The sequence below is a fragment of the Panthera tigris genome, chromosome D2 (assembly GCF_018350195.1).
Source record: "Panthera tigris isolate Pti1 chromosome D2, P.tigris_Pti1_mat1.1, whole genome shotgun sequence".
NCBI classification, from domain to species: Eukaryota; Metazoa; Chordata; class Mammalia; order Carnivora; family Felidae; genus Panthera; species Panthera tigris.
This window is the reverse complement of record NC_056670.1, coordinates 46,906,480-46,926,633: the sequence shown is the minus strand read 5'-3', so window position 1 is coordinate 46,926,633 and position 20,154 is coordinate 46,906,480. Positions and strand designations below refer to the sequence as shown.

General features: G+C 35.7%; 1 protein-coding gene across 10 annotated transcripts in view; it reads left to right on the top strand.

Annotated features, from left to right (window-relative positions):
• PARG (poly(ADP-ribose) glycohydrolase) overlaps positions 1 to 20,154 on the top strand; it is a 132,362-nt gene that overhangs the window by 69,436 nt on the left and 42,772 nt on the right. For all 10 annotated transcript variants that reach the window (XR_006209030.1, XR_001510073.2, XM_042960254.1 and 7 more), the window contains 4 exons: positions 286 to 365; positions 4,775 to 4,835; positions 8,888 to 8,963; positions 14,995 to 15,142. Coding sequence is in view for 8 of the 10 variants with exons in the window: in XM_042960254.1 (XP_042816188.1) it covers positions 286 to 365; positions 4,775 to 4,835; positions 8,888 to 8,963; positions 14,995 to 15,142 (365 nt within the window). In the remaining 2 variants the exon portion in view is untranslated. The remainder of the gene's footprint in view (positions 1 to 285; positions 366 to 4,774; positions 4,836 to 8,887; positions 8,964 to 14,994; positions 15,143 to 20,154) is intronic.

Here is a 20,154-nt window from a genome sequence, read left to right as displayed (position 1 = left end):
CCCTGGAGAAGGACAGATTGGAGAAATGTGGTTGTTAGAGAGTGCCATCTGACTTGAACAACTTTTAAGAAGCCTAGTTCTAGTTGATTTTAGTCTTTTCCAGATGCTGTTCTAATCCAGTTTTCCAGTTTTCTGTCATTACAGAATTGCCTTCCTTTACTTAGTAGCAATGTAGATGTAGTTTTGTGGGTCATTAAGGTATTTATTTATTTATTTATATTTATATTTTCATTAAGGCATTTTAAACCACCCTTTTTTATTTTCTTTATTTTTGATCTCTTTCAGGTTGTTTGAAGGACGTTCATCAAGGAAACCAGAGAAACTTAAGACACTCTTCTGCTATTTTAGAAGAGTCACAGAGAAAAGTAAATTTCTTTCATTCTTAATATAATTTTTATCACTGATGGGGACAGTTCAGATTGAGTGACAGGTCAGAAACATTTTGTGTTCAAAGTACACCTTCCTGCCCAGACCAAATAATTCAATATTATAATTCAGATTTTATGCGTATGCTATGTATGTACATTAAATGTGTGCTATGAATATGTGTGACTTTTATATACTCTGAAATTAGAACAGTGGAACATACTTTAATAAATTTTCATGAATTAAAAACAGTAAATTAGTACTTTGAAAAGAAAATATATTGACCAAAAAATACATTTCGAGTGTCCTTCCTTCCTTTCCTTCCTTTCCTTCCTTTCCTTCCTTTCCTTCCTTTCCTTCTTTCCTTCTTTCCTTCCTTCTTTCCTTCCGTCCGTCCGTCCGTCCGTCCTTCCTTCCTTCCTTCCAAGTTTATTTCTTTTGAGAGAGAGAGCGAGTGAGTGTATGCTTGCACGCCCAAGTGGGGAAGGGGCAGAAAGAGGGAGAGAGAGAATCCCAAGCAGACTCTGCTCTGTCATTGCAGAGCCCAATGATGAGGGGCTCAATCCCAGGGCCATGAGATCATGACCTGAGCTGAAATCAAGAGCCAGATGCTCAACCGACTGAGTCACCCAGGCACCCCAGGTGTTCTTTATTTAAAGAAGCATTGACTACTAACAATTAGTTTATTTGCAGAGGACAGCCAATTTGTTGCCTGCTTACTCATCCCTCTCTTTTGTGGCCCCTTTACACACTGTAGAATTCTTATAAAACAGTATTGTACTTAGTGTTTACATGTTTGTCTTTTTCTGTTGGACCCTGACAATCTTGTTTTCCCAGATACTAATTGTGACACCTGAGGCAATAGTGGTAAATGTATAACCAGTGCTGGTAGCGACCAGCTAATAATAGATTGGTATTGGCACTCTTACCCTAGGAGCTGGGTGACCCAGACAAGTTTCTTAACACCTCTAAGCCTTAGTTTCCTGACCTCTAAAATCAAAGAATAATGATAATTACCTCATAAGGTAGTTGTAAATATTAAATGAGAAGTTACATACTTAATAATAAATGTTAGCTATTATCAGTGGGTGGCCTTTTCTAAAAGTTGATTATAAGAGAAACAAGAGCATCCCAAAGTTTGCTTTTGTTACATAGAGAAAGTCAACTCTGGTCAAGTGAAATGAGTTTCAGTTCTGGCCATTCAGTTGTTGGTTTGCCTTAAAGCACATCACTGAATCATTTTAAGGTCAATATTCTCATATTCTTCCTTTAGTATGTAATCTCACATTATAGTGTACTTGGCATTTTTTTCTTTTTGAAGGTATTGCTGTTGAACATTGTTCAGATTTTTGGAAATAAATCAGTTATCAGGATTTTGGTATTTAAGGAAAAAAATCATGCTTCTTTGGAGAGTTATCTATTTCTTATTTATTTTTAGTTTTGTTCATTATACTGAATAAAATAATTAAGGAAATGAAGGCTCATTTGTGTTTGTGAGACATAAAGCCAAATTAGAATTTGTAATAATTTTTTGGAAAGATGAGTATATTTTTGCTATTATAAATTTACTGTGCTAAACAGAATGAATTCCATTATTATACCTAAGTAATTCAGAGTTTACTTTTCTGTCCTTGGAGTCAAATTATGTATGTCTTCTCTAGTCACTAACTTGCCTAAGTTTTAGGATTTTATTTATTTGAGGGAAAAAGCTAAAATTTTGTTTTTTCAACTAGAAATTTATAAACCATCATAAATATTAGGAATTAGGCTGAAAAAATAAATTATAATTAGGCATTTTATTTTCTGGCTTTTTCATTGTACATGGTAATTTAGTCTTTTGTAGAAATGTAATGAAACATCTTACAAGTTTTTAGGATGGAAAGCTACAGGCTTAAGGAGGAAGTAGTGGTATAAAAGAGGTTTACAAGTTAATGATTACCTTACAAAGAAGTTCTGAAGTCTACCGAATAGAAACTATAAAAACCTATTTAAAGTACTGTATTTCATCATATCTAGGATATCGTAGATGGTAAAAAGTGTCATGTTATGTACCACTAAGAAGGAAAAAACACTCAGGATGGGCAGTCATAGGAGACCTCTCTTACAAAGCTGATACACCAAAGGTCTGTACCTTCAGTGTAAGGATAGTTGAGAAATGTACCTGGCTGTGCAAAAAGGAGACAACAAAGGAACTGCAAGTGCCAACCTTGGCACTGGCTAGAGAAAGGACAAAAAAATCTCCCCTGAGAATTTGAACCACAAGTCTCAAGTTTGGGGTCTGAAGTCATATTATCAGTGTGATCCACAAAAGCCTGCAACAGAGGACTTAATTCAGATCTAGATCAGGTTGGTGTTGCTCCCAGATGACTAAGAAGCAGATGCACATTTTCTCTGGAAAAATTCAACTGTAATCTAGACCAGTGGCAAAGGCTAAATACGTTCCATTATGAAAGTTGTATCCCAGTTTCAGAAGTTTAGTACATGAAAAACATGCGCCTTTTAGAATTGATAAAATGTAATTCCGTCAGGACCAACTTTTCAGTGTTGTCAGATGTCTATATTTTATTTATTTATTTATTTATCTATCTATCTACTTATTTATTTATTTAATTTATTTTGAGAGAGAGAGAGAGAGGGTGTGTGTGTGCAGGAGGGGCAGAAGGAGAGAAGACAGAATCCCAAGCAGGTTCCACAGTCAGCACAGAGCCTGATGTGGGCTCGATCTCACCACTGCGAGGTCACAACTTGAGCTGGTCTCAAGAGTCGGATGCTCAACCGACTGAGCCACTCAGGTGCCACTATATTTTATATTTTAATGGAGATCTTGAGGTTTAAAGATTTTCAAGGGCTTTCTGAAATAATTTCAATATAGTTTTGGATAAAGTATCTTATAGATGGAGTATTTAAAAATTGAGGATTCATATGCAGCATATATTGTGATTTTATTAAGGGAAATATTTTATTAATCAAAGTAACCTAGCATAAAAGTTACCTTTTTATGGAAGAAAGGTAAAAAGAATGCTCTCAAGGTATTTCTGATATTAATTATATCTAAGGAACCATGTTCTACCTTTTTTCTGGCTTTCCCAGCAATATTCATTTATGAATTTCTCTTGGGATCTCCTAATATATCTGAAGGACATTTAATATATGAAGGATTTTAATATGTGAAGGACATTTAATATTCTTATTTATCTGCTAATTTGCTGAATGATAATACTGACATTATTTTCTTATAAATAGAATTGCTTCTCTGGTGTTTGAATTGTTTGATCTCATACTTATGAGTTTTAAATATGCTATCCATTTGCCTTAGAGAAATTACTTAAGGAAATCTTAAGAATATTTATAACCCATATTAACAAAATTCTGTTTTCTACAGTAACTACTCCATATGATTTTTGAGTTGTTACTGCTTGTGACTGAGAGCAGAGAAATGTGGAATCATACAGAGGAATGAAATGATCGTCAAGCTTTCATTGGGCCTCTACCACCATTATCACTAATAGTTCCTGACATATCTCTTTGCTTAAGAGCTTTTTTCTCTCTTGCTTTCTTTCTTGCTTTCTTTTTTTTTTTTTTTTTTTTTAACAGAAGAAAACAGAAGTGGCCTGGCCTTTTTAGTTTGTTCTTCGATTTGAATCAAATTACTTTTGGCCTGCTGATTTATTTGTTGTTTTTGCCACTAGTTTAAAAAAAAAAAAAAGTAAACTTAACAGAAAAGGATCATACTCCTTTAACATGTACTGCATCATACTCCTTTAACATGTACTGCATTTTGATCCCCTTCCTATCTATCCCTCCTTGACAACTATGTTGTCTTTCTTTTCTCTAACCTCTTAGAACAAAGCAATCCCTCCTTCTAGTTAAGGTGCCTTGTAAGTAAAGCGATTGCATATCATCTAAACCCTGGATTTAACCATGTCAACTCCAAAGGGCATGCCAACAATTTGTTTTTTAATCGCAGACATTTTATTTTATTATAAAATGCATAAATGTGTATACATTCATCAATCTTCAGGTGTAGGATCAAGACCTTTCTTTGAAAAGGAGTCTATAGATTAAAATTCAGTTTTGTCTTTATTGTATAAGCTACACCCATTAATGCACCTTTTTTTTCCAATGATTTTTCACAAGTATATTCAGTTTAGAAAACTTTACCAGTAAGTATCAACTGTTGTGCTGTTGTTTGTGTAGTTTTGTTTTTCAGTAAGGATTTTATAGCAAGAGTTCCTACTATAAGGATAATATTATTTTAAATCGATCTTCTGTTGTATTCTAACACTAAGCTTGGTATTTTCCCATTCGTTTTACAACCATTGTTAGATCCATTCTTTTACTGAATGTATATAATCTTTTCAAAATCAAAACTTCTTTTGGGTGTGTTTTTCTTTTATTGCTTTTGTAGAACCTACTGGCTTGGTGACATTTACAAGACAGAGTCTTGAAGATTTTCCAGAGTGGGAAAGGTAATAGTAATAAAAATAATCTGGGAATCCTAGAATTAGAAGGACTCTTTCACCATGCAAGGATTCTATTTCACAACCTCAGGAAAAATGGTTTCCCAACCTCTTAGTTGCCCTAATGCTAGGGGAGTTTTGTATCATAAATGATCCATTGATAGCTCTCATTGTTAGAAAGGCCATGCTTTCTGAATCAAGGCCTGCAAGCCTTTGACTTCTACTGTTTGCCTTAGTGGATTTTTTTGTTTTTGTTTTTGATTTTATTTTTGTTTTCTGAAACAAAATCTTATTTAGAATTAAGGAGTTTGTGTGTGAAGACACTAATATTAACTAGAACAACCAATATATAATGTTCAGTCTTACCTCCTCTTTTGGTTAGTATATATGTATTTTATGGCTTTTCATTCTGGAGGACAAGATGTTGGAAAATTTTTTCATTAAACTAAAATGTAAATAGTAATTACTTAGAATTTGTCTCAGTGACAAGAATTTTGAAGTTTGGCTATTCACATGCAGATTTTGTGGAAGTTGCTAATTTACTGGGGCTTTTTTTCTTATTATTTACCTACAAATAACTGAGAAGAATAATAATCAATCTGAGTTCATTCAGATTTGTAAGTTCCTTGGGGCCCTGAACTAGTCAATACTTTCCCTAGTCTAGAGCAGGTCCCCATATCACCTAAAGAGGAATAGATCACCTTTTCCATTGCACATGAGAACATGATCAAACATACTAAATGCATATTTTGCATATGCATTCGTGTTGACCAGTGCCTCTCATTTTCATTTTCCCATAATTTTTATCATAGCTTTTAATTATTTCCTTTGGAATTAGTGACGAAAGGGACTTACTTTTAAGGAAGTTAACTTGATAAAACACATCGGCTTAAGTGGCTTTCCTGTGGTGTTTTTTTTTTTATCCATCAAAGATGTTTATTTGTGAGGTGAAAAAAACCAAAGAAACTTATATTAGGAGCTGACTGCATGGCTGAGATGACTATTAATAGAGGGAAGTGGGTAAAAGTTTAAACAACCTGAAGACAAAAAACAAAAACAAAATTGAGCCAGAAAGGAAGAGAACATGTACAGCATTTTGGAGTCTTGGCATATTAGAGATGAAAGGGACCCCCAAGAAATCATCTGGTCTAGCTGTCTACCAGAAGTATCAGTCAACTCTACCTGTGACAGATGACAGACAGCTTCAGTGTTGGGAAATTCACTCTTTCACCTCAGTGTGTCCCATTGTTGATGTTCAACATCATAATGCTTTCTTGACCCACCCCCATCTCTAACAGTGCACATAGGTAACACACTAAACTTACTCTTTTCTCTGTTTCACATATAATATGGATTCTAAACCCTTTATATTTGTTCTTGATCTACTCCAGGCCATTGGTCTCTCTTAAAATATGGTGTCTACAACTAAAAGTAACAATTTGCTGCTATCTGCCCAGGCCAGGGTACAGATTGCTTTTCTTAGCTTTTGTGTTAGTATCTGACAGGAATACAGACGTTTTGTTCATCTCACTTTGGTGTAGATTTTATAGATCATGCAGAGGGCTTGTTTTTAATTCAGCTGTAGATCTCAGCTCTTCATCTGACATTCATTTGGCACTAAGGGGAAAGGACACCCATTTGTACATTACCATCTGGGAGAGAAGGGATAGGTCAAAATGCCAACCACAATTGGCAAGGCTGCTGTGTCAGTGAGATAAATTTGCCCCTGAGTAAGATCAAGATACTCCCCTTAACTTTGATAGGCACAATTTGACTTGATAACTTTTCTAACGTTTTTGTTTCATTGATCTCTTTTTGTTTTAGCTGCTTCGTAAGTGAGTTGGAGAATGTAACTATCAATCTCCCAGATTCCACAGAACCAGAAACATGCATTCACTTTAAGAGGGAGGATAAAGAAGAGATGAGGATTGTTGGTGTTCCCAACAACAAGGGGCTAAATGAGAGCCAGGAAGTTGGAGGTTTTTCTGATTTCCAAGCTTCTGCCATGTTACAGTTAACCCAGCAGTCACCAGTGACTACCTTAGCTGGGCTTACTTAATCACAGAGAGTTACAGTCCTCTGTCTTTGATTCCTAGTGCGGTGGTATGAAAGATTTGCTTGGGCCAAAAGGGGACACCTGTCAGGAAGTTGGAGGATGCTTTTTTAAAAAGTGGATAGCAATTTCATAATTTTATTGAGAGCTGTACTATATGTTGACAGCTTCCATCATGGAGAATAGTTGATGTCAGATGAGATTTGTTTTGAAGTCCTGGCTGACAAACTAGAGATTTCTGGATCGTGCTTCTTTGTCTTTTCAGTAGTATCCTCATGGATAGTCTCCCTTAGCATAAAATGGCTAGGAAAATAGGATCAAAAAACAAACGAAGGAAGTTAAAAAAAAAAATCAAACTTGTGTCACTACTTTCTACAAGAGATTTGGAAAGTAATTTTTCTAAAGGTGTAGCATACTGGTTAAGAGTTTGGACCACTGTTAGGTTACCTGGGTTCAAATCTTTGTTTTGCTTCATTTATGAGACTTAGGCAGGTTACTTAAATGCTTTCTGTGTCTTGTTTTCCCATCTGTAAAAGGAGATGGTAATGGGGTTGCTATCAGGATTAAATGAGTTAATGCAAATGCAGCTCTTAGAATCTGTAGTGAATTGCCTGCTGAGTTTAAGGCTCTCAGTCTTCTGGACTGGAGCTTCCCCAGAAATGTATTTGGACTCCTTGAAATCAGGAAGAATGTAAATCCCAAAAAGTAAATAGCACTCCCCCAGTTAAATTGTTTTTAAAAATGTGTAATTATTATAAAAAATATGTAATTCCCCCCGCATGAATGCCACCCTTATGTAAGTTAGAGATTTGGATTTCATCTGTTATATTCTTTTATAACTTATATTCTTTATTAAGTAAGTAATGGGGAGAGTCTATTAGCAAAAAATGTCATCAAATACTATTAATAAAATGGAATTGATTGTTTAATATAATGTAAGACAGGTAAACACAGTAAGGGAGGAAAAAGTTTCTTCTTAACCCAGTTAGGATCCCAGACTGGGTCTGAAAATTAAATAGACAAAGACAGATTAACAGGAGAAAAGCACACAAATTTATTTAATATAAATTGTACATGTCGCAGGAGCCTTCTTAAGGAAATGAAAGCCCAAAGAAACAGACCCACATACTTTATACTAGGTTTGATAAAGAGTGAACATCTCTAAGGAATATGACAGATTAAGAAATATGAGGTAATTGTAGTAAACTGGGGGAAACTTAGCAAGGCTTGTTTGCTAGATTCTTGATACCCCTTCTTCTTTGGAGATAAGGATACTGCTTTCCTCCAGATAGAGGGTGGGCACCTTGCACATGAGGGGTTTATTACAGGGAAGAACTATGAGGAGGGGAGGTCAGGGTGACCCTCCTGTTTCTGCCATTTTCTCAAATTTAAAATATTTGTTAGGCCATGGTGTCACGTTTTAGGGTGGCATGACCTCAGTGACCATGGCTTATAAAAGGGAAAGAAAATAATTGTGACTTAGAGGTACTAGGTTCATCCATCAATTTTATTAATATAAAAATACAATAGATCAGAATTTCTGTGGCATGTATTTTCATCAAGATACCCCTGCCACACACACTCATGTTTATCAAACTAGTGAAAATAGACCCTATCTTAGCATCATATATGATTTATTGCTAAATTTTTCTGTATTTTTCTTTGGGTTGCCAACTGTAGCATAATAACATTTCATAGATCTTAAATTTTTTTTTTATATTTTGAGAAGTTTTTCAACTCTTAAAGAAAAGAAACTGATATTTTATAGGAGAAATAATGGGTTTCAGAACAGCATATTATCCCATTTTAATTTAAATATGTGTATTTAATATTTGAATAAGAACACGTTTGGGAGCGTCTATATCAAAAATGTTAACCAGGCATCTGTTTCTGGCTTTTAAGATTCGAAACAGTTTCAATTTGTCTTTTATATTCATCTATATTTCCACATTTTTCTGTAGTGAAGTATTTGTCATTAAAAGTAAAGGATTATCTTTTTAAATTATAGATGTGACAAACCCCTGACTCGATTGCATGTCACTTATGAAGGTACCATAGAAGGAAATGGTCAAGGCATGCTACAGGTAGGTGAATCACAATGTGTGTGTGTTTGGGACTCTCTCTTATCGAGTGACAGCAAAGAAAATTTGAAAACCTATTTGTTCATCTCCTAAACTGATTTAATGCAAAGAAGCATGATAGCAGAATGGAGAAAAACACCAAACAGATCATCTTGACAGCCTTGGTAAAGCTGTTATTTGCCAGTGTACTGTTTCTCACGTGTGCCTCTTTAAAAAGCCTTTGACAGAAAATCTTAAGATCTGGACAACATCAGGCCTCTTAGTTCAGACATTGACTGTAGATTGACAGTGGAGGAAGTTCCCAGGGTATGGTCTTGACAAGCCATCACTAGGCAGTTTTGTTCTTTTTCTTTAAAGGCTGTTGCTCTGCCCCCAAATGATGACCAGCTTGAAATGTTTTTCTGCCACCAACCTTGTTTAGGTCTTAGGACACAGACATCTAAAATTGATTGATAAGAAAGTCGTCTCTCCCATATGTAACAGTTTTAGGTACGTGAGCCAGCTATGCTTGCTGTCTCTTCCCCGTTTCAGAGCAGGTTATTTTGTCCATCTCTCAGTCTTTGTTATTTATCTGTGTCATTGCCTTCACTTTAAAAACATATATTTTTGGAAAAAGGAGTTAACAAAGAAAACACCCTGTGTATCTAGCTTTAAATTGTTGTAACACTTAACACATGTTTTCCTTTTGCTTTGTAGTGATAGTGATCTTTTTTCAAAAATCAGTAATCTGAGGCAAAATGTTGGTGATTTGTGTTCTTATCCCAATGTCAGTATCCCAATGTCAGGCATCACAATGTCAGTTTTCTTTGAAAGATGCTTATACATCATTTCACTTCTACTGGGAATTGCTGATTTTTCTTCTTAGATCCTTATTTGGTGCTTATATTGGGTCAGACTCTAAATCAGGTTCCAGAGAGTGGACTAACTTGTTTGAATAACTTAATGTATACTGTAAAATTACTAGACTAATTTGCATTTGCCTAGTTATTATATATTTATACTCTAAGTGCTTAATGAAACTGAGATTCTTTTTAGAATGGCCTTTTAAAAGATACATTTATAATTAAAATCTTCAAAGGGGCAAACCATGTTTTGTTTTAAATCACCATCTCCCAGTGATTTTTTTGAGATTATAAATAGAAATACTTAGGATAACTGGAGTAATATTTGTCTGGTAGTTAAAAAAATTTTTTTTAATTTGTATTTAATCATTACTTTTTTTGTTAAATAATAATTTTGAAATAGGCTTAAAATTTACTTCAAATGAATGTTACTTTTCCCCCACATTTCCATTTTGATGATGTTCTTTTCTACATTAAAGTAATAGATTGACTGAGAGAATCTTAATACACATGAAATAAACAAAGCTACTGCTAGTTAGCGCTGTGGGAATGCTGACCTTTCATCACAATACAATTCAGCAAGGAATTATTTAACAACATTCAAGGGTGAGATTCTTCCCACTTTTCTAGAATATATTATAGGTGAAATGTGAAACCTCAGTAGATTAAAAGAATACCATAAAGACTTCTATTAATTATTCTCCCTACCCATGCTATGTATCCCCAGGAGATTGGAGAATACTGTATTGCAATTTAAAAAGTTCCTTGTGTAGCATATAAGTTACATTATGCTGAATGGCAACAACAAGACCTCTCTAAGGATTGTTATCATTTCTCTCTTTTCATCAAGTTATAATTCAGAAACTGAATAATCTGAACAAGTAGCTTTAAAGTGAAGTGAGTTGGAAAATGGCTAAAAATAAGCACTCATATGCTTGTGTTCATGTTCTGGAACAGGTTTCTCACCTGTAATAGAAAGCCTTCTATTAAGAACTTTTTTAAGTAGTGGAAAGTTTGATTTTTTTAAAAGACCCCTGCCTTCAGGGGCATATTGAGTTTAGTATAACGTATTTATTTCTATGCATACCTTTCAAGTAATAAATGTTGGCCTTTTATTCAAAGAATGAATAATAGTATGCACATTGAATGTATTTCATTTATCATTACCAAGTTATACATAAATTATATAGAACTTCCTTTTTATTTTAGTTATGTACCTTGTTCCAGTAAAAATTAAGTTTAGCTGATCTCAAACTTTGTTTCTCATTTGTATTCACGATACCATTATACTTACGTAGCTAGTCTCTTGGTTTTCAAGTGCTGTCTGTTTTAATTTTTTGCTGGACCTCTCTTTTCTTCAGTTTCTTTCCCACTGACTTATTTGAGGCCTAAGTAATTCTTGTCAAACCTATTTAGTAGTCACCTAACCAGCTTCTCTGCTTTTAATTTTACACCTTTCCAATTCATTCTTTAAACTCTAGACTGAGTTTAAAGTTACAACTGGACCCTGTGTAAGGCCCAGTTGTAACTTTTCTTTTTATAATCATTCCAAGAATACCTTATCACCAACCATAATCCTTCACATACTCTACATCGCAGATAGGCGTGAGGAACATGCTTATCACTCTTCATAGAGCTGCTTACAGCTCTGTGTTTTTCCTATGTGTTTGTGCAGTTATTCCCTCTGCCTGAATGTCAACAAAATCTAAATTGAATATCATCTCCTCTTGTAAACTCCCCTATTCTCCTCCCCATGCTCCAGTTTTAGTTAATTTTATTATTTGGAAAGGATCAAATATATTCTAGTAGGTTCGTTAATAAACATTTTTTCATTCTGCTTATGTGCTGGGATCTCATCTAGATTACAAATGCTGTGAAGCCAGGGCCCACGTCTTACTTATTTTTGTATCTCATGGTCCCCAGCACAATATTCAGTTAATATTTGTTGAATATTTTAAGTCATAAATCACCCAATGCATAATGACTTTATATGTTGTAAATAATTCTAATCAATGGACTTGTTGAATCAAAATTATTTTTCTATATAAGCTACAGAATTACTCTCTTTTTAGTGTTGATTTAGTATGTCTGAATGTAAACTTATATATGATTCTGTGATAACTCATTTCAAGATCTTGTCCAGTCATATTTTTCAGTATTTTCTAAGTTCTTTTCTAATGAAAGAAGACTGCTTTACCTTCTATTAGTTTCTGTCTTTCCACATATATTTTTATATATAAAAAAATTCATATTCTTGTTTTACTCTTTTGTAGAATAGGCTTCAAAGTATTGTTTAATATTACAATTGCTTTAGAGACATAAGCAACTTAAAAAAATTTTTTTTTAATGTTTATTCATTTTAGAGAGGAGAGGAGGAGGGACAGAGAGAAAGGGAGACACAGAATCCGAAGCAGGCTCCAGGCTGTGAGCTATCAGCACAGAGCCCAGTGCAGGGTCCGAACTCACAAACTGTCAGATCATGACCTGAGCCAAAGTCGGATGCTTAACCGACTGAGCCACCCAGGTGCCCTGAGAATACAAGCAGGTTTTAAGAAATCTTGCATTTGACAGTAGTCTGAAAGTATATGTAAAATCATAGAAAAAAATCTATATTGGTGTCTGCCCCTGATTCTTTGCACAGAGCTCCTAAAACCCTTGTAATTTCCTAGGTGATGGGAGTGTCTTTTGTTCTGATGAGGTGACTTTTGGTGAGCTCCTGGAGAGCTTTAGGGTGGGGGCTGGTTACCAAAAAGACTAAGCCATGATTAGAAGCTTGAAACTTTCTACTCTACTCCCCATATTCTGGGAAAAGGAGAGGGACTGGAGACTGTGCTAATGATTGATGATCCTGCCTAAGTGATGAAGCTTCCACCAAACTACCCAAAAGTATGGCATTCAAAGAGCTTCCAGGTTGGTGAACATGTGGAAGTTGGTGAACATGGGGAGAGGGAGAGGTAGCTCTATGCCTCTTACCATATACCACGCCCTATCACTTCATATGTCTGTTCATCTCTGTCCATTATTATATCCTTTTTAATAAATGAGTAAACATAAGTAAGTGTTACCGTGAGTTCTGTGAGTTTATCAAACCACAAGAGCAGATTATGAGAATCCCATTTATAGCCGATCAACTGTACTTCTAGTTGCAGTTGGTGTCTGCAGTGGGGCAGTTTTGTGGGACTGAATTGTTATTAGCCTGTTGGATCTGATGCTAACTCCTGGTAGATGGTGTCAGAACCGAATTGAATTATAGGACACCCAGCTGGTGTTTCAGAATTGCTCTATGTGTGGAAACCCATACATCTGACATCAGAAGTGTTGTGAGTGTGGTAGTACTGTAGGAGTAGAGGAAAGAGAGTTATTTTCTCTGTACAGTATTCAAGCCTCTCTTGCCTTACTAAAATCTTTGTGGGTGTGGGTGGCTATGTATGTACACAAGGTGTTATGTATGTGTGTAATCTAAATCCTCAAATAGAAAAAATAAATAAATAAATAAATAAATCCTCAAATAGAGTAATCTAAAAGTTGGAAACCATTTCTTACATATTGCCCCATAGAGCTTCACATAATGTTGGACATGCTGGAGTGCTTAGTAAGTTTAAGACAAATAATACTGACAGGTAAAATTTGCTTTGTCTAGAGCATTGTGTAACTCATCTTTATTAATAGGAGCTTGGGGATCCCATTATAGTACTCCACAGAAAGCTTATGAGTAATTTTAAACTAAATTGGAAATATTAATTTAGTTGAATCTTTTTTTTTTTTGTTTTAATGTTTATTTTTGAGAGAGGGGTCAGAGTGTTAGCAGGGGAGGGTCAGAGAGAGAGACAGACAGACAGACAGAATCCGAAGCAGACTTCAGGCTCCAAGCTGTCAGCACAGAGCCTGACACAGGGCTCGAACTCATGAACCATGAGATCATGACCTGAGCTGAAGTCTGATGCTCAACCGGCTAAGCCACCCAGGTGTCCCCTTTGGGTTTTTCTTTTAACTTTTTTTTTTTATTCCAGTTAGTTAGCATACAGTGTGATATTAGTTTCAGCTATACAATTTTTGATTCAACACTTAGATACAACAACCCGTGCTCATCACCACGATGCACTCCTTAATTCCCATCACCTATTTAACCCACCCCCCGCCTATCTACCCTCTGGTAACCCTCTGTTTGCCCTCTATAGTTAAGAGTCTGTTTCTTGGTTTGCCTCTGTTTCTCCCTCCCCTGTGATTGTTTATTTTGTATCTTAAACTCCAAATATGAGTGAAATCATATGGTATGTGTCTTTCTCTGACTTATTTCACTTAGCATAATACTGTCTGACTCCATTCTCATCATTGCAAAAGGCAAGATTTCATACTATTTTTTGGCTGAGTAATATTCTATTGTGTGTGTGTGTGTGTGTGTGTTTGTGTGTATGTGTGTATGTATATATATACATAAAACATCTTCTTTATCCATCAGTCAATGGACATTTGGGCTCTTTCCATAAACGTGCACCCCAATGTTTATAGCAGCATTATCAACAATAGCCAATTTTATGAGTCTTTGTTGTTAAACTAGGTTTCCTGTTTTCTTTTTTTTTTCTCCTTAGGTATAGTAAAAATAAACAGTTTGTAATGTTCATGTAGTTTGCTTTGCATCTGAATTTAGGGTGAAATTTTATCTCTTTATTCTTTCACAGAAGAAAAAGGTTATCCAAAAAAGGGCAATTACTTAAAAAAAAGGGCAATGACTAAATTTTTCAGTTCTTTAAGGACAAATGTTTGATTGCCATATTATATAAGAAAGATATAATTATATTAGAGTCATATGAAATCCATAAATGGAAATTGAGTAGTGAATGGTAGGGAAATGATCTTGAAACCTTTCCAGATAAAGTTTCCTTTGATTTGTGGCCCTTGTAGTACATATAAGGTTTGTAAATAAGAGTCTGTATGATTACACTGAGGCTTTTGCCTAAAAGCTCCATTTTCCAGGTTCCTTCTAAGGTTTTGGAATCTAAAGAGAAGTATGCAAAGATGTTACCTGGAGTGAGATGGAAAGAGTGCAGTCAACCACAGTCTGTTCTCCATTGGAAGATTACTAATTTGGGGATTGATTTATATGGGAAATGAAAGCAAGAGAGAAAGTGCTTCTTTATCATATATGTAGGTATTTTAGATAATCATTTAACATGCCACATTTTTCCAAATAGGTGGATTTTGCAAACCGTTTTGTTGGAGGTGGTGTAACTGGTGCAGGACTTGTGCAAGAAGAAATCCGCTTTTTAATTAACCCCGAGTTAATTGTTTCACGGCTCTTCACTGAGGTGCTGGATCACAATGAATGTCTTATCATTACAGGTTAGTTTTGGGAAGTCTGTACAATAAAGTAGCTTTCCCCACCTATGAGTATCTATCATGAAGACTAGAGGCCACCCAGATACAGCTTTTCTCTATCATTGGCCTTAGTCCCAATGTTTTTATTGATTAATTTATTCTTGGTTTTTGGAAATTGTTACAGTTCTATTTTCCTAGTCGAGTAAGACACTTGATACCCACCTTTTCATTCTTGACATCTTTATCTGAGGAACAAGGGTAAAAGCTACCCTCCAGTTTGAAATTTTATGTTATGCCCTTAAAAAGAGGATAGTGATGTGTCTTTGACCATGTATTCTGTTATTATTCTTCCATTATGTTTCCAAATTGCTTTGTTATACTTCAATATGAAGATGTATATACATTTAAAAAGCATACTTACAGTATTCAAAGAGAGTACAACAGAGAGCTTTCATTGAATAGTAATAAATCAGGAACCTTATGTTTACCCTAATTTCTAATCCTGAGAGAAAAAGTGTGATGATCTAAATGCCTCTTCTTGATTTAAGTTAATATGGAAGGAGGAGAGAGGGAAATATAGTAAAATTTATACTTTTGGTCTATTATTGAGATTAAAATTTTTTTCTTAAGTTTTTTTACCTTGAGATACAACTATATCACTGTATTTTCTTGTGAATCAGCTACCAAAAATTTAGTGATTAACTCCCACCTCTCAAATTCTTAATCAGCCACTATACATAAGTTAAGTCTTTTATTCAGGTACCTAAAAGAACATTCCCACATAAAAGCCATAATCAGTCATCAGCTGCTGATGCCTCTATCTTTCTGCAAAAGAAGATTTCTTATCCTTTTTGAATCTGTTGCCGCTTTGAGATTAGTGTGGGAAACTAAATATTTAACTGGGTTGGAGAATTTGGTTGATTGTTATTCTGAAAAATTACAGTGAGAGAAAAACCATTCCATAGGAGTTACATAAAATTTGTACTCAACTAATTTACCTCCAAAGACGTACGTGTCTGAACTAAGACTCTGAGATCTACTCTTGAAGCCACTCTCTTTGTCTCAGATATATTTGTAGACAACCTTCAAGGGAGTATCAACATTTTGTTCCTTATGTTTTACTTTCATGATTTTCTCTTTGTCTTTGAACAGTTTGATTATGATGTGTTTAGAATCTCTTTGATTTTATCCTATTTGGGGTTCATTGAGCTGCTTGAATGTTTAAATTTGGTAAATTTTTGACCAGTACTTCTTTAAATATTCTTTCTGTCCCTTTTTTTCTTCTCCTTCTGAGAATCCCATTATGCATATGTTGGTATACATGATGATGTCTTATTGGTCTCTGAAGCTCTGTTCGTTTTTCTTCATTCTCTATTCTTTTGTTCCTCAGACAGGATAATCTCATCTGACCTATATTCAAGTTTACAGATTCTTTTATGTGCTTCCTTTCACTGCCTTTGAGTCCCTCCAGTGAAAAATGTTTATAACTTTTTTTTTCTTATGGTTATTTATTTATTTTGAGGTTGGGGGGAAGGGGCAGAGAGAGAGGGAGAGATAGCATCCCAATCTGTGATGACAGCACAGAGCCAGACATGAGGCTTGATCTCACAAACCATAGGATCATAACCTGAGCCGAAATCAAGAGTCAAGGATGCTCAACCAGCTGAGCCACCCAGGTGCCCCTGAAATTTTTATTCTGATTACTGTACTTTTCAACTCCAGAATTTCTATTTGGTTCTTTTTTTTTTTTCTTCTTAATAATTTCTCTCTCTCTCTCTTTGAGATTCTCTATTTGTGAGGCATTATTTGCAAACTTTAATTTAGTTCTTTAGACATAATTTCCCTTAGTTTTTTGAATATATTTAAAATAGCTAATGTCTTTGTTCAGTAAGTCTAACATCTGGGCTCCTTGGGTACAGTTATAGTTTACTCCCTTTTTTTCCCTAAGTATGGGCCTACTTTCTTTTTTCTTTGCATATCTCAATTTTTTGTTGAAAACCACACATTTGAATAATGTAGCAACTCTCAAAATCAGATTTTCCCCTTTGCCTAGAGTTTGTTTTTGTTGCTGTTTGCTCTTGTTGTTTCGTAACCTTTCTAAACTAATTCTGTAAAGTCTGTATTCTTTTTTTATATGTGACCATTAGTCTCTGCTGGGTTAGGTTAGTGGTTAACTAATGATTGGACGAAGATTGCTTAAATGTTTAGAGCCAATAAGTCTTTCAGTCTTTAGTGAAGGGCTCTATGTGGACATTGGGGCTCACCTTCAGCACTCAACCAGGCCAATGACACTTCCTTCCTGCTTGTACTTCACACTTCACTTCCTGCTTGCACAGAGCCTCAAGGTCTGAGGAGTGAGCTTAGGACTTTCTCAGGTCTTTCTTGAGCATGTGCACAGACATGGTCATACATATAGACTTCTAGATTCCTGGGAATACTAAGAACTTTTTAAAGCCCCTTACAGATATCTCATTCCTCAGCTTTTCTTTTGAAACTTTTTGATAAGGCTATTACTTGCCCTAACTGATATCTACTGCCTCAGGCAGCCATACTGCTAAGCAGTTCCATGTAATTGTTTTCAACGAACAACCTTGGGGATTAGGTTTTTTATACTGGGTAAATTCCAAGTCAGGTCAAATAAAGGCAGCTTTGTGAGTGAGGTCTTCCAGGGAACCACCAGATAGGTTAGATGATGACAGTTCTCTGAGAATGGGGCTTTGAAGGAGCTTCAACCTTTTTCTGAACCCTTAGGTGGTTTTCACTGTGATTACAGACTGTTGGTGTTTTGTTTTTTTTTAAATATGAAATTTATTGTCAAATTGGTTTCCATACAACACCCAGTACTCATCCCAAAAGGTGCCCTCCTCAATGCCCATCACCCACTTTCCCCTCCTTCCCACCCCCCGTCAACCCTCAGTTTATTCTCAGTTTTTAAGAGTCTCTTATGGTTTGCCTCCCTCCCTCTCTAACTTTTTTTTTTCCTTCCCATCCCTCATGGTCTTCTGTTAAGTTTCTTAGGATCCACATAAGAGTAAAAACATATGGTATCGGTCTTTTTCTGTATGACTTATTTCACTTAGCATAACACTCTCCAGTTCCATCCACGTTGCTACAAAAGGCCAGATTTCATTCTTTCTCATTGCCAAGTAGTATTCCATTGTGTATATAAACCACAATTTCTTTATCCATTCATCAGTTGATGGACATTTAGGCTCTTTCCATAATTTGGCTATTGTTGAAAGTGCTAGACCCCGAATAGCCGAAGTAATATTGAAGAAGAAGACCAAAGCGGGAGGCATCACAATCCCAGACTTTAGCTTCTACTACAAAGCTGTGATCATCAAGACAGTATGGTATTGGCACAAAAACAGACACATAGACCAATGGAATAGAATAGAGACTGCAGAATTGGACCCACAAAAGTATGGCAAACTAATCTTGACAAAGCAGGAAAGATTATTCAATGGAAAAAAGACAGTCTCTTTAACAAATGGTGCTGGGAGAACTGGACAACAACGTGCAGAAAAATGAAACTAGACCACTTTCTTACACCATTCACAAAAATAAACTCAAAATGGATGAAGGACCTGAATGTGAGAGGAAACCATCAAAACCCTAGAGGAGAAAGCAGGAGAAAACCTCTCTGACCTCAGCCACAGCAGTTTCTTACTTGACACATCTCTAAAGGCAAGGGAATTAAAAGCAAAAATGACTATTGGGACCTCATCAAGATAAAAACCTTCTGCACTGCAAAGGAAACAACAAAACTAAAAGGCAACCGATGGAATGGGAAAAGATATTTGCAAATGACATATCAGACAAAGGGCTAGTATCCAAAATCTATAAAGAACTCACCAAACTCCACACTGAAAAACAAATAACCCAGTGAAGAAATGGGCAGAAAACATGCATAGACACTTCTCTCTCTCTCTCTTTTTTTTTTTGAAATATATGAAATTTATTGTCAAAATGGTTTCCATACCATACCCAGTGCTCATCCCAAAAGATGCCCTCTTCAATACCCATCACTCACCTTCCCCTCCCTCCCACCCCCCCATCAGCCCTCAGTTTGTTCTCAGTTTTTAAGAGTCTCTTATGCTTTGGCTCTCTCCCACTCTAACCTCTCTTTTTGTTTTTTTTTCCTTCCCCTCCCCCATGGGTTCCTGTTAAGTTTCTCAGGATCCTCATAAGAGTGAAGACATATGGTATCTTTCTCTGTATGGCTTATTAGCATCACACTCTCCAGTTCCATCCACATTGCTACAAAGGGCCATATTTCATTCTTTCTCATTGCCACGTAGTACTCCATTGTGTATATAAACCACAATTTCTTTATCCATTCATCAGTTGATGGACATTTAGACTGTTTCCATAATTTGGCTATTGTTGAGAGTGCGACACCAACAGACACATGAAAAGATGCTTAGTGTCACTCCTCATCAGGGAAATACAAATCAAAATCATACTGAGATACCACCTCATGCTGGTCAGAGTGGCTAAAATGAACAAATCAGGAGACTATAGATGCTGGAGAGGATGTGGAGAAACAGGAACCCTCTTGCACTGTTGGTGGGAATGCAAACTGGTGCAGCCGCTCTGGAAAACAGCGTGGACGTTCCTCAAAAAATTAAAAATAGATCTACCCTATGACCCAGCAATAACACTGCTGGGAATTTACCCAAGGGATACAGGAGTGCTGATGCATAGGGGCACTTGTAGCCCAATGTTTATAGCAGACTGTTGGATTTTAAGGCTACTCTAGAGCTTGCAAGAGTTGAATAAGGAAAGTTAAAACATCATAAAACTCATTGTTTTTTTCCAAGATTCAGCCAGTTTTCTTTAATAAACCCTCCTCAGACTGCTACAAGCCTTTGGTTATTCCCACAGTTCATAAAAAGTTGATTCTCACAATTTTTGCCAGTGTTCTCATTGCTTTTATGGAGGAGAAATTTTTCAGAGGTTTTTACTTAATCAGTTTTGCTGATGTGTCCTTATATTTTGTAAGTTTTTGTTGGTTAAAAGAAAAAGGCTTTCAC